The 16,006-nt window shown below is 40.4% G+C and overlaps 1 protein-coding gene across 2 annotated transcripts in view; it reads right to left on the bottom strand.

Moving 5' to 3' along the window:
* Nucleotides 1–16,006, bottom strand: part of Atp9b (ATPase phospholipid transporting 9B (putative)) — a 204,261-nt gene that overhangs the window by 123,079 nt on the left and 65,176 nt on the right. For both annotated transcript variants that reach the window (XM_005356314.3, XM_005356312.3), the window contains exons 8-9: nt 10,651–10,745; nt 2,920–3,000 (exon numbers count right to left, since the gene is read on the bottom strand). In XM_005356314.3, coding sequence (XP_005356371.1) covers nt 2,920–3,000; nt 10,651–10,745 — 176 coding nt within the window. The remainder of the gene's footprint in view (nt 1–2,919; nt 3,001–10,650; nt 10,746–16,006) is intronic.

Raw genomic sequence — 16,006 nt, forward strand, 5'->3', positions numbered from 1 at the left:
TAATTTCTCTTTTAATCAATTCTTTTATTTATAAGTTATTTAAGATATATTATTATTATTAAAGTTTTAGAAACTTCAAGAAATATTTCTTCCTAATTTAAATTTTTTTCAGATATACTAAGATTTGTTTGACCTACTTTGATAAATGTCCCACAGACCTGTAAGTATATTTTACATTCTACTGCTGAATGATATCTTGTATAGCTGTCAGTTCAATCAACTTTAAAGATAATCTTCAAAGCTATTATGTTCCTACATATTTTTTATACCTGTTCAATTAATTCATAAGAGGGCATTGAAATTTCCAACTACCATTAAGAATCTGTTTCTCTTTCAGTCCTAAGAGTTGGCTTCATGAATTTCAAAGCTGTTATTAGGGACATAAATGTTTATGGTTTTATGTCCTGACAATAAATTAACCCTTTCCTCATTATCCCCTGAACCCAGCTTCTTGTGATACTGCTATAAACACTTGAGTTTTACTTAGCGGCACCCTAAGGCATACTTTCCTACCTTCTTACTTTTGAAATATAAGTGGCTTTAATGTGTTTTCTTAGAGACACCATATATTGGGATCCAACTGTGTACAGTCTGACTACTCTTTCCATGGAATTGGCATATAGATCATTTACATTTGTACACAAGTTATTAAGAAGTCTCTAAATTTAGGTTCCAAATGCCTGAAGCTATCGGGGTAGTTTAATTTTTATTTATTTCTAAATCTATACTGCAGTTATAAATATATATATATATATAGGACTTCATCTACAAATTATATACCAGGCCTGAATTGTACCCTATTGAATACATTTAGTATAAGAGATCCTTTTTGACATAACCAGGTATGTTGTACTATAACTGCCAAGAAAGTCTGAGGACCCTTGCTGGGTTTTCCTCAAGCAGCTCCTAGCACAGAATAGACAAACAAGCCACTGAGTGACAAAAGCAAGAGCTGTTCAAGTGTTCCTCTGCCTTGAAATTTTTCTTTGTTTCTTTTTGGAGGATTTCTATTAAATGGAAAGTTTTGCTTCTCCCATCTTCCCATTTATTCTTTTATATACAGTATATAGGTACTTTCTGTTCATAACAAAGTATTGTTTTCTTGAACCAGATACACAGAGGGGATTCTATTCTCATGATGGGAACTGGGATCTGCTCTCAGTTTACACAAGGCATCTCCTTAACTCATCATCTATGAGCCCAATCACAGTGTGGTACTGGTGTGGGCTGACTCTCCTGTGTGCTCCAGTGTTGTCTCCCTTCCTCACTATGCTTCCTTGATACACAAACCTTTAAGAAGCTCACTTTTGCCTCACAAGTTTCTCAAACAGTCATGAGTGATATATTCCAAATGTCCATTGGGGATTGGAGGGCTATCCTAACCAAATCCATACAGAGGACATGTGATCCTACCTACTCTTCAGAGAGCAAAAATCTATCTAACATCAATGTCCAAGGGTAACCTTTTTCTTCTCCCAACACAGAAACTAGCCTGGCACGGACTCTGCTATTTTGGATTTTACTCCATTTTCGAAAAGAGAAATATGAGAAATTATCAAACCCAAGTTTATCCATGAATAAAAAGGAGTGGACTCAACCTGCTCTCACTGTTGGCAGGTGCTGTTGGAGGTCTGTCCAACATAGAGTTGGGTGGCCATAGCCATCCTGAGGTGACAGGAAGTCTAACGCAGCCTCTCTTCAGCTCCCCAACGCTGCCACTTTCCCCTGTGCAGCTTCCTCCAGCATGACTGACTGGTTTCCAGTCTAACAGCCCCACCCACAATGACACATGTGCCCTCCAGGCTCTGGACAGCCTACTCTGACTCTTTAACCTTGAGGTCTGCAAAGATCTGTCTAACAAATATTGCCAACATTTAAAAAGTGAAGAAAAAGCAGAATGCCAATAACATTTAAGATTTGTAGCTGGGCTGTGGTGGCACATGCCTTTAATCCCAGCCCTCGAGAGGCAAAGACATTGGATCTCTGTGAGTTCAAGACCAGTCTGCTCTACAGAAAGAGTTCCAGGACAGACTCCAAAGCTACAGAGAAACCCTATCTTGAAAAAAAATATTCATAATAAAGGTTGGATTTTTATATTGAGAGACACCTGTTTATATGTTAAAATTTTTGCACAGAAATACCACAGAGCATCATGTGCACATGCTTCCATTACATCCTGGCATGTAGTTATACAGCATACATGTAAATAAGCAGCTACAAAATGATCTCTATCTCCCCCGTGGGCTCTGACTGCCTCACAGGTGTCCTGAACTAGCATCCCCACAACTTGTATATTAACTGTCAATCACTTAGCATCTGCAAATAGTTTTGCAAGTGATAATGATCACGAGCTAAATCGTGTATGATGAGTAACAAACATGTCCATGTTCCTATATTAAAAAGTCTTATAATAAAGACCCTTATTAAGAAATATGTTAACCTTTATAAGCTGTTAAAACAAGTATTCAGTTGTTCTATTTCCAACAGTCATGAGAGAAATGGGGCTTCAAGCTTTAGCAAGTCTCCATAATAACAAGCATCACAGAAGTAAAGGATGTACGTTCATGTAAACACGTATTTTTCCTCCAGGGAAATAAGAAGCTAGAAGTGCTGGGCACATTGGTCACCAACTATTAACTGAAGTCAAGACTGAATTAGCTACACTGTACTATTTTTCTGACTCTTATCCTGTGGGAACCGGATCTCACAGACTGGACATGTGCTGAAAACAAGGGAGCCTGCACCGCATGTGCTCCAGTAGGAGATGGCGCAAAGGACATACCTCTAAGAACTTACACATTTTACAGCTTTTGTTTCATGCTTAGAGCTTCTGTGTTAAGCTATGCTAACTGAATTATTCTCTCTAAACAAAGGTGCACTGCCATTAGCCTATACAAATATTGAAAATCTTTAACTTACCCTGGTAAATGTTCCTTCAAAACTATGAATATCCAGTTGTGGCTTCTGAGCATAAACATAGGCACTGATAGAAAAAAGGTCCTGGAATAAAAAAAAATAAAAATGAACATAAATCTTATGATTGAGCAAACATGATAGTAGAAATTTTCAAGACATGAAACTTCCACAGCACACAGCACCTTTTGATACAGGGACATAATGAACAAGCTGGCGACAACCCTCATTTCCAGGCACACATGAACATTTACAAGCATGCGTTTCATTTAGTATATTAGACATCAAATGACTGAATAATGGCACAATAATGAGAGTGTCATTCGAAGCGTTTCATGATAATTTAAAAATCATTCTGAAGTTTTCAATAATGTAGGAAAGCCTCCGCTATTAGGTCAAGGGCAACATTTGTTCGCATTACTTAAAGGTCATTAAAATACATCCTTAATCATAACATGTGTTTCATTACAAATAAAATTGTCTCTTGTTCAATAAAACTAATTAAATGTAAATGGTATTGTTTACTGCTATATGGATCTTTTGAAATAAATCAGCAAGTCATGATTTATTGAAAATTGCTGGGGCCTCATGGTTGTTAATAAATTTGCTTGATCACAAAAGCCAGAAGCATATTTCCCAAATGTCTACAGTGTCTGGAAAGTGCTCTGCCAACTCGGTAGCAGCAAGTGGAAACCACATCTGGGACCAGAGAGCAGCAGGGGAGCCTTGGTCACGGGAACACCCTCCCCAGTGTCCACTCTTCGACCACATTGGGGAGGTGGGGCTCTAGCACAAGCAGGTTCACCTACCCTGCACCACACTGTCAGGAGCTGGGAGGACATTACTGGTGGTGTGACACAAAGTATCTCTAAACCCATCACTCACAGACACAGGAGTTAAAACAAGTAATAGCTATGGCATTGTAAGCTATAAAATGATGACAAACTGAACGGCCTGGCTATAGTAAAATCAGAGCTTTCTTTTCTATGAAGAATAGTGAGTCCAGCTTTTATGACAATCTGTGGATCGGAAGGTCAGTTCTCATCTAAGAAATATTCTTGTTAGTTAACCACCAAATAAAATATCAAAATGTCTTAATTAATTATACAATTATTTCACAATAGTTACTCATACTTCCTATCATACCATATCAGACATAAAATTTGAAAGTAGCACTATGTGAAATACATACCTCTTTAAATACTGCATTATATAAAATATATACCACAATACTTTAAATAAAATTAACATACATATTTTCTATTAATAAAAATGAAAAGATCTTCCAGATATTGAATAAAGCATGACTTCCTATGGTGACAGAATAGAAGTCATTCAAAGTTATAGACAGAAAATAGTATACTAAATTTTTTATTATTTAATAGCACATAATTTATATTATATTCTACACATAATTAAAATACAAAATTAAATTTGATATACATATACACCTATTTTCAGCATCACAATCAAGGTACACAACATTCCCATGACCTTCAAGTACCCACTGTGCCCCACCCTCCTCCACTGCCCATCTCCATTCTCCTCCACGTCTGTCTCCTCCACCTCCACATCCATCCTGCAGTTCAACCTACCTTCAACTCCACACCCACACACCTGTATTCTCCTCTACATTTCTCTAGCTCCATTTCCACCTCTACCCTCCTTCACTCCCTGCAGGGCCTGGTGGAAAAGAAGCCATTCTAAAAAGATACTTGTGTCCAAGTATCTAGAAACAACAGACACCAAAGAAATGGGGATTTTCCCCAGTATCTCATGCTGGGAGAAGGAAAGGGTCTCAGCCAGACGGGGTGCTTGTCTCTTCGAATGGTTTTATCATCTTGTCAGACCACCTTATAGGCTGGGACCCACCAAAACCCGGTCAGTGATCAACAGTGGTTGGCTGGACCATACCTTCACCAGAACTGCTTAGATGTATGTGTCCTTGGTCCTCTAAACTTTGATCTCACTTCAGAGCTCAAACATGGACTTGAGGGGTTTCCTGGGTACCCCATTCTTCTGCCCAATGTGGCTACATTGAATAAATCTCCCTTTTCTGTTTTCCATTTTTAACCTGGCTCTTCCAATTGATTTATAAAGGACAAGTGGCTGCACCTGACTTGGGGTGCAGGTTGTGAGCCCTCAGTCTGACAATGCCCCTCCTCTCTTGCTCTCCTCTGTTGTCCTCCAGCACCACCCCACCCTCCTCAACTGCCCAACTGTTCTTCCCAGACTGCTGGGGTTGAATCACAAACAGCATATTCTTGTTCAGTTAAGTTTCAGTTTTCTTTCAAATTCTTTCTGACAAGGCCTTATTCTGCACTGCCTTTTCTGTTACTCTTAAAGCCAAATCTATCACACAGTTATCAAGTAGTGTGGATGCTGACCGGCTGCCTACTGCCGGTGCCATTTTTGAAGGCTGTTCAAGGGGGAAAAAGAAAGTGGAGACATCACCCACTTCAAATAGTTTCAAAACATCCTTTTTAGTTTACTCCAGACATACTGGCAAACCAGTAACACAAGGGATCATGTGTAACCAAGGAGTAACTCTCACCTCAACACAGGATTTTAAGTAACTTCCCAAGGAAATTTTATTTGCTTTTATGTTTTCATTTTTACACATCTTTATTGTGTATATGCCAGGATACACAGGCCACAGAACAAGTGTAGAGGTCAGAGAACTTGTAGGAGGGAGTCAATTCTCGCTTTCCACCATGTGGACTAAAGGAGATTGACCTCAGGTCAGCAAAGTTGATGACAAAGACCCTTGCTAGCCATTTTACTTGTCCAAATTTATTCATTTTAACAAAGTATGAAAGAAAATAAGAAGACAGTTGTCCTACATTTAAGATAATAGTACAACTTTATTTTGCAACATAAGAAATAAAATAAAAATGTAAAACACTGAAAAGGAGGGCAAGCATGGAAAAGGCCTGAGAAAAACAGGAAAGGAAGGGACTGCCCTGGCTAAAGTGGGCAGTGGGAAGGAGCTTTTTGGCCTATACTCTATAGCACCCAGCTGTGCAATGGGCTTCTTCCTCAGAATATTTCAGCAACAGCAGCACTTTCAATGCTAATGACCCCTTTGACTCCACCTACTGACAGGCACTTGAATGATTAAAATGACAAATCAGAGCTGTCAGGAAAGCAGCATTAGGGCCCAAAAGGAAACCAGTCAATGTTTGGGAAAACATGCTAGTGTTGACCCAAACAAAACCTAACACATTTATACAGCAACAGACATTATGAAGACAGCAGTAAAAACAGAGATCAAAATATCTCATTTGTAGCCAAGGTCTAAAGAACAGGCACGCCTGCTTGTGAAAGAGGACCGGAGATTGTATAACCGATTGAGGGTAATTTTAAGGTTGGAAAAGAGATAATTTGTTCATGGAATAGTACCGGTGCAGGTGGCTAACAGGGTTTTGTTATTAGATTTTGATTTCTCATTCAGAAATTCTCCTGAAATTAATGCTGATAAGACAGACTGATTAGAACATGGATGATGAGTATGGAGTTTCTCAAGTACTGTTTCAGGTTATCTTGAATTAACTTTAACCTCCCTTGTACCCATTCACTGCCTGCCTAACCCTGACCTCTTAACATCTTATGATCACAGGTAAATTAGGGCATTTGGAAATGTACAAGTTGACCATGAGTTTACACCAGATCAAATGCTAACTATGACCAAAAAATAAAAATAAGAATAAGAAAAGAAAAGAAACAAAGAAAAAGGAACGCCTTCATAAGGGTCAGTAAGGTGCCTGAGTGGGAAAAGGGCTTTCTTAATGACCTCAGTATGGTCCCTAGAACCTGCATGGTGGAAGGAGAGAACTACTTCCATAGACTGTCCTCTGGGCTCCATCTGTGCACTGTAGCACACACAAGCCCAGCACACACACACACACACACACACACACACACACACACACACACGCCACACACACACACACACACACACACACACACACACACAATAATGGAAAAGTTTCTAAAAACTTATGAAACTGTTAGAACATAGAATTTAGGTAGTCTGAATCTGAGTTTCTAGGCCATAGTCACTTAATTTCTGCTCCAGAAAAAAAAATAATAATTATCTCTTATTACCTTTGAGGTGAGAGCTATGTTTTTTTTTTTGTATACACACTAGACAGATAACCTGTTTAGTATGAAATCATGTAAACTATAATAGTGCAAATAGTCTAAGTTTAAAATTAAGAGCAGTATTCACTTAAAAATATACTTGAAAATACTGGTAGGCCATACAACAAACTATACATATGAACAAACATTTTCATTGGGAGTACTGGGAACTGATAGAGACCAGGCACCTAGGGTGCTAGGTAGGAACTTGAAGTAGTCTAACACTGAGCCATATCCCCAGGCCTCTTTTACTCTTTATTCTGAGACAGGTTTCACATTAAGTATTCTAGCTGGCTTCATGCTCACTCTGTAGCTGAGGTGGTACCTGAATTTGCAATGCTGTTTCCTCAGTCTCCAAATGGCTGGCATTACAGGCCTAACTAAATTTTCTTATGAAAATCTATGTAAACATAAAATGTATTGGGCATGGTGGTATATGTCCATAATCCTAGAGCTTGGGGAGCAAGGGTGAGAGTCTCAAGTTTAAGGCCAGCCTAGGCCACACAGTGAACTCGAGCTCAAAAACAGACTATGAAACTGCAGAAATGCTTGTGGAAACTTACATTAAAAAATGAGCCAGGACACACTCTTAAACGTCCTTTTGGCAAACAGTATATATGGCATCTGTCCTAAATGCGGCTGTCCAGGAGGATGTATGTGGTATGTCAATGGCAGCCAGTGCTGAGGGTAAACTGTGAAGGAGCTTCTTCCATTTTATCACTTGGGGCATTTTCAATGGACATATTAATATTAAAGTCGGGACAAATTTACCCTGATCTCTTTTTCTGAAGGAATGGGCCCTAAGAAAGAAGTCTGCGCAGCATTTGATGCAGAAGTGAGGACAAAGACAAAGCCCTGACAAAGAGGCTACCTGACCAGGACAAGGCCAATTTTGCGGGGGTTCCACTCTGACAAATCAAGCCTTAATTCAGATATAGTCAGCAGTAACATACATCTTGTTTGGCCCACCTACTTCTCATCCAAAATTAATGAACTTCTCTACACGGTGTTGATTCACTGAGACCCACTTTCTTGGCAAAAACAACTATAAAGAGGGATTAAATCAGGAAGCAGCCATATTCAGACAGGGACACAATGACCCAAGAAGACAGACATACACTCTGTGCTCTTTGTTAGGGAGCACCGATTCACAGGACAAGAGAAGATGCCAAGCAGGGGAGGAAGGCTCTGACCTGGAGACCAAGCTCAGGAAAACTGTAACAATGAGGGTATTTGCAGTTGCTGGGAAGGTGGTGGAAAGGCAAAGAGGAGTCTGCAAAGATCTCCACTGGAGTTGGATGCCTACAGTATCACTAAGCACATCTGGCCAGGCACTGTGTGAACCTCCAGACTGAGAGCTCAGAAGACATCAAGTTTTGAGGGGGGGGGGGGGGTGCAACCAAAGAGTTTGGTAGATCCTAGAAGGAGTTTGCCCTAGCAGTGTAATTAAACCAGCATTACAGCACAAAGGAACCCACTCTAGAAATACGTAAACAGGGTCCTGATAAGACTAAGATGAGTTGCAAGATTTTGAACCAAGAATATACATAAGAGACCCTGAAGGGAAAAAAAAAATCACAGACAATGACTATATATGTACACATACCCTTTCTCCTCTCTCTCTCTCTCTCTCTCAGCAAATATACGAAAGTCAAATGCTACAATACATGAAAAAGATACCCAATGGGAGAAAGTGGGATTTATCCCATTTTGTGGTAGGCACAAAAACAAAGTCAGTATAAAAGCAAACATTATGTATTTATATATTAATAAAAGAGAAAAAACACAAGATTATCTTCAAAGATATAGAAATGCCTCTGAAAAAATGGAATTCCTTTTTGTTACTGTTAGGCCTCAGGTTATCCTACTGCTCATAAGCGAGCTGGACTATAGAAGTCAGTATTCTTCAGAAACTTGTGAAACACTTACTGTCTGCAAAAAAAGAGTCATTTCCCTTACCTGAGGCAGAAAGGACACATGGCTACCTGGGCTGCATATTGAAGCCCAGGCTCCCCCAGTATCACAAGTACCTCTGGCATCAAATTCCAAGCTAGCAGCCTCTCCCTTTTCACCTCCTCCTTACCCTGGCAGGTTTCCTTCCCCAGCTACTCGTCCCTCTTCCAGCCTAGCTAGTCTCAGTCTTCTCTCTTATTCCCACTTACACTCTCTTGCTATCTCGCCATCTACTATCGCCACTATTCTCTCCTTTCCCACTTCTCTAGCCCTGGCCATGCCCCATCCGCTAGCCATGGACAACCTACTTCTTTCTCTGCTCTGGACTCTTCCAGACATCTCTGGCTGTCCTCTCTCTTATCTACAATAAAAATCTTAACCGTATCAAAGAGCACTCACGTCAACAGTTTCTTTACTTTGCTCCCTCACATATCAAGCCTCTAGGCAAACTAGACTAGGAAAACTGCAGGTATCCTCATTATTACAGGAGGGAGGGAAAGAAGAACAGGTATACTAGCAGGAGAGATTCAGACATCTAGGAGAGCTGCTTTAGAAATCATTAAATCTACAAAGATTTATACTTTGTTCTAAGCTCTTCTTGCAGCTTCCCTGAGTATGTGTGTGAGGAGAGGACCCACTAAGCTGTGGTCCGTAGTGATATTTTATTTTAACAAATAAAGCTTGCCTGAAGATCAGAGTGCAAAGCCAAACCACTAGAAGCCAGGCAGTGTTGTCACACACCTTTAATCCCAGGACTGGGGAGACAGAGGCTGACAGACCTCTGTTAGTTTAAAGCCATCCTGGGCTACATGAAATTGATCCAATCTAAAAGAGAAACAAAGCTCATACAAAGGTGATCCTAGCACTTGGGATCAATGCCTTTAATCTCAGGACTAGGCAGGTAGAGAAAGGAAATGATATGGCTGGGCAGGGGGAGGAATGTAAGGTGGGAGGAGACAAGAGCCCAGTGCAGTCTGAAGTAGCAGTCTGAGGACAGGACCGCTCACCCCTTTGATCTGAGCACTGGTCACTCTGCTTCTCTGATCCTTCAGCTTTCACCCCTTGATAGCTGACTCTGAGTTTTTATTATTAAGACCAACTAGACTTTGTGTCACAATGATCTGAAAGGATCTCCCACTTCCCTCAGCATAAAAGACAGCAGCACTCACTTCCTCAAGATCAGTTCTCCTGTCCTCAGAAGGAAAAGATGCAGGCAAAAGACCTGGCACAAAGTCAAAGCTAAGTCAAGGCCTGTTCTCTTCTCCTGCAAGACCTTACCCTGCTATTCAGTGGGTAGCAGTTCTTAGAAACAGACTCACCTGCCTGACACTTCAAGGTCAAACACAGATTATCTAATTAAGAAGCTTACAATAAATAAAAACACAGATAGTCTAAGTATCAAATCAACAGGACGTGGAAAACCATCTGAAACAGTCTATCAACCTGGAAATCACATCATCTTTAATGACCTTGAGGAAAAAGAAAATAACACAGAAACTTCCCTTACCACCTAGAAATCACTTCAAAAGAAAGAGAGCAAGAAAGATAGAGACACAGACCGAGAGAGAGACAGAGAGAGAGAGAGAGAGAGAGAGAGAGAGAGAGAGAGAGAGAGAGAGAACAGTGCCCAGTGGTGCTCACCCCTAGGGCTGGTAGCCGTTGTGTGCAGCTCACCGCCACCTTCAGCTTCCAGTCGGTCTCACCATCTAGCTGGTCCGTGCGGATAAAGCATGAACCTTGGAGGTAGAGAAGAACATGTCACCATCTGGAACTGCACTGGAGAAGAGTTCTACTGAGTTATGTTTTCAAGCAGATGTCAATACAATAGGAACAAGAAAATGATTCATCTAAATAGCCCAAAGAAGAAACAACTTTAAAAGCCCTCATTTCAGATAATATCATTTGGTTCAAAGAACAAATCTGTAAAAAGACAGCCATCAATCTAATTTTTAATTACTTATGTCCTGTTTGGTGCCCTTGCTTTTGTTGGAGGTGGTAGTGACAGTATCTGTCTGTGTTCTGCATGGTGCTATGGCTCAAACCCATGCTTGAGCATGCTAGACAAGTTCCCTACCATTGAGCTACAACCCTGCCTGTGCCTGTTAAGGTTTAATATCAACTATTTTGTTTTAGAAAGCTATCCTGATCATTTACTTTTAATCTAAGTTTTGATGATGACAACATAATAAGATACACACAAAAATATCTGAGTCTGACATTACCTTGGTAATAAAATGTTAATTGACCAACATAACATTCGGTAATATAAGCACAACTAAAATGCTAATACCCAGGTAAGTACTAATACGTAATAAGAAACCCATCAAATTTCAGAAGGGGAAAAATTTGAATCACAAGAATCTAATTACCCCCAGACCATATTCACCATCCCTTTTCTCAGAATTGATCTAGAGATAAAAGCAAACACAAATGCACTAAACGATACACACAGATCATTTGCTGCAACAGTGTTTACAATAACGATAGATTGGCACAGGGACTAGAGAACTAGCGGACTAAAACAGCTGAGGCAGCAATTAAAAGAGAACAAGAGCAAAGAGCTCAACATTATGAAAAGAGCCACATTGTTAAGTGGAAAAAATATGTACACACATGCAGAGAGAGAGAGAGAGAGAGAGACTTGTTTGAGGCATGAGGGCACACACTTGCAATGTCAGCACTTGGAAGGTAGAGTCAAGAGAAATTCAAGGATGTTCTCAGCTATAAAGAGAGTTTGAGGAATGTTTGGACTATAGGACACCCAGTTCAGGGGGTAAAAATTGAAACATTATGTTTAAGAACAGAAGAAGGTAATGGATGTGCAATCAACATTTTTAAACCGGGGTAGTCTTGCAGTAGTAACTGTTTGCTTGAAAAGGAAGTTGATAAACACTGACATGAAGTGGGGAGGGGGTAAAAGAAGGGAGAGAACAAAGAGGGTAGTGCATATTAGTTTTCTGCTCATATCTCCATGTGCTGTTATATAACTACAAGTATGCATACCTGCATCTTCTTGTGCCTCTTTCTGTGAGCACATATCTTTTGGATGTATTCAATGCAGTCTTGTACATCCATAGATATTTGCTATATATCATACATGTGTTTCTGTGCTCTATGTACAAGCATACCTGTATGTATATCTATATAAAGGCATCGTTACACACATGTACAAACACAGCTATGTGAAATATACCTATATAGGGAAGAAAGAAACAGGAAGGAATGGAACAGAAACTAGAACCTTCCTGATCATACCTTACAATGTTCATTTGGAAATCATGCATGCTTTACAAAAATTAAAGAACAAATTACAATAAGCTTGTAATAAAGCAATTCTTAAACAATAAAATTTGGAAGTACATGAAACATAAACTCAGGGCTGGGAATGTAGATTACTTGCATTGCACTTGTCCAGTATGTAAAAGGCCTTTGATTTAATCCCCACACCACAAAAAGCAAAACAAAGAATCATCAAATTCATACTTAAATCAGAGAGAATTCTTTCAAGTCACTTATAAGCTTTAATTATAAAATGAAAGTTAAAAAACCCACAAAACTTGTTATACTCCATACATATTATGCACCTATATGGAAAGGCACACACCTTGTAAACAACTGAGAGTGCTGAGAAGACCGTCCATCTATGTAGACGGATCTACCTGTCCCCATCAGCACCCCTCCCTGGCTCCTAAAGGAACACTACTGACACCTCTGCCTCCTGGGTGCTCTTTTCAACATGGTATCAAAGTCACTGTTAATTTTCAGGGCCCATCTGTTTACTCCCTTACCAACTCATCTGCTGAAGGCCTGGTCTATACTTCACCAATACCATTCACTAGTATTCTGAGCCCATCTTACACTACAAACATGTCAGCCTTTGGTCCAGAGGCACCAAGGATAGCTTCTGTTCTGCCCTGAGGCTGGAGCCATTTAGCCAATGCCCAGTGCTGCAGCAATGGAGGATACAGACAATAATGTCTACCTTTCCTGCTCAGTTGCAGTTGCAATAAAACCCAAGTACAGGCTTCTGTCCTTAGGATTCACCGGTTTTGAGGTAGGTCCCTACAAAGAGAGTGGCGTGTCCTTTACTTCAATGCTTCAAGACAAGGAGCTTGAGTATGGGGAGAGGAGAATGAGCTGCTGCACTCTAAGTTTCATAGAATGCCATCACTATTACTGTACAAAGTCTCAAGCATCCTACATTTTCAGTGTTCCCTGGGCCACTAAGACGGGCTATTGGCTTTTGGGAGAATCTTTAGAGTATGTCCCAGTTCCTTTTCATGGCTCCTAGGAGCCAAGTACAAGCACGCAGAAAGAGTATGATCGAGGAACTACCTTAGAAGTTTCTGAACATGCTGCCACCTTTAAAAAGTTAGCCACCAAGCTCTCCAGTATTTCCAACAAGGCCTGTTAGGCATGAACCTTGCCAGGCTCTTCTCTAGTTGTCAGGTAAAGATACAAAGATCTTGTCCTCAGTATCTGTTTCTTCCTCTGAGTAGATGCTCTGGGCCACTTCTCTGGACCTGCAGAACACTTGCTCTCCAAGTGACTCGACAGAATATTTAGTATAGTCGTTTGAATAAGAATGGCCCCTACAGGCTCATAGATTTGAATGTTTGGTCACTAGGGAATGATGCAACTTCATAGGGATTAGGAGGTATGTTGTTGGAGGCTGCTCATTTGTTCTCAGCTGCTCAGTTCCGAAATAATCACACAGAAACTATATTATTTGTAATACTGTGCCAAAGGAGTTTCTTTATTCATTAACCAATAAAAGCAACACATAGACAGAAGGACTTCATGCACCAGAGGTGTGGTCTCGTTGGAGCAGGCATTGTCTTGTTGGAGGTTGTGTGTCACTGGGGGTGGGCTTTGGGGTTTCAAATGCTCAAGTCAGGCCCAGTGGCTCTCTCTCTCTCTTCCTGCTGTCTATGGGTCTGGATGTAGAACTCTGAAGCTACTTCTCCAGCACCATGACTGCTTGAGTGTCACCCTGCTCCCCATCATGATAACAATGGACTAACCTCTGAACTGTAAGTGAGCTCCAATTAAATTCTGTCCTTTCTAAGAGTTGCTACAGTCATGGTGTCTCTTCATAGCAATAGGACACTGACTAAGACACTTGGAAGAGCAGCACCTTCACTAATTTCCTTCAACTGCTGAACCTCACTAGGGTGATAGAATTGTGAGCCTGAAACAGAACTCCTGAATATGATGAGGAGCTGGCAGCAAAAAGTTAGTCAAGTGATCTAGCCCAAATCTACTTCGACAGGGCATCTGCAACATGGGTCTAAGGGAAAAGAGACACAGGCCAGATCCTCCGAGTTAGGGCCTTTGTGTTAATCTGAGAGTGGGAGCTGCAGGTGCCTGGAGAGTTGCTTGATTCCTGTCTACAGGGGCCTACCGTAGATCTGGGGGGCAGGAGGGAAGGAATGACTCAGTTGATTCTCAATGGGAAAAGGGTTTGAAAAACACTGAAGCCATTACTCTCAAGAGATATATAAGTGAGCATTTAAGGTTAGCACGGGAGTTCTCTTGAGCAAGAACCAGAACCCTACTCTGGTTTACACTTGGTAGCGTTAGGAGACACTTGGTTTCCACAAGATCATGTGCTGTAGGTGCTCCAGGAACCCAGTCTCTAAGATACGGGTATTTTCAGGAAGCTACAATGCAGAAGGGTACCCCTATTTTAGTTCCTGCTCTCGTGTTGTGAAACAATGCCTGTCACAAACACAGGGAGAAAGACGTATGTTGACGCGTGCTTTCATCACATTTAATCTATGATCACTTGGTCTTATGTCCAAAGGGCAGTCAATCATATGGGAGAAGACAACCAGTCATGACCAAGGACAAGTGCTTGTCAAAGAAAACTGATAATGCTCGATATGTTTTCTACTTTTTCCCTTTGGGGGGAGTGATCTGTGAGATATCACTGTCACTCAGCGTAGGTCTTCCCCACTGTCAGCCCTCGATGGAAATGCTCTCACAGATGCACTCAGTATTATCCCTCACCAATCTGAGGTGATCGAAATTCTGTCAAGTTGTAATGAAGGATCAACCACAATAGACCCTCAAAACAAAACTTAAGTGTAGCACAATGCAGAAGTAAGAATTAGACAACCTAGAGCCAAACACTAATCTGACAACACCTAACTGTTGTGCCATGTAACGTTATAGCTACAGTTTTTCTTTTTTCTTCATCTGCACAATGAGAAAAATATCTTTGAAACCATATTATAAAACTTAAAGAATAATTTTCCTGAAGTCTGAAAAGAATGTATGTTACATGAACTTATAACTGATTGTTCATAACTTTTATTATTTCTCAAATCTGAAAAGACAAAAGTAGGTAAGACTGTATCTTCACATAGCTGCATCCAATAACCCTTTCTATGCAATCATTTGAAATGAAAAGAGATGAAAGTCCATACATATAATTACCATGTTTCGCCTTGACTGCCAGAAAAGGAACGGTATCTGTAGCAAGCCCCTACTCTATAATGTTCATTTTGCTGTTGTTGAGCTAAAGCATCTCAGCCAAAGCTGTCAGCAGCCCAGCATCTAAACTGCCCAGTTCCGTCAACATATCACTACGCTTCCTCTAGTCCTTCTAATGACCCAAGCATGAGCACTATCACTGTGACAAGGACTCTGGGACTCTGAGGTCAGACCCTACTCTGGAGCATGGCAAGAAGATTTTTTTCTATTTGCATTATCAGCTGAAGTTACATTAAGGGATTTTCACTTGAGTATCTGCACTCGGGAAGATATGCACAATTGAACTGAACAAACTGTTGTACACTGTCAAAAGGATTATGAAAAGGAAAACATTCTTCACATGCTGAATAGAAAAGCTAAAGAGCAGTAAAAAAATATGCAGGTAACTCTAAAGTTAAATGTTTACTCAAAACTGAGGTTTTTTTCCATCAGACATATGAGTATATGCATTCTGATAAAAGAGTAAATCAAACTTCAATGGACAAGATTCTATTTTCTG

This window comes from Microtus ochrogaster, chromosome 18 (assembly GCF_000317375.1).
Source record: "Microtus ochrogaster isolate Prairie Vole_2 chromosome 18, MicOch1.0, whole genome shotgun sequence".
Classification (NCBI taxonomy): domain Eukaryota; kingdom Metazoa; phylum Chordata; class Mammalia; order Rodentia; family Cricetidae; genus Microtus; species Microtus ochrogaster.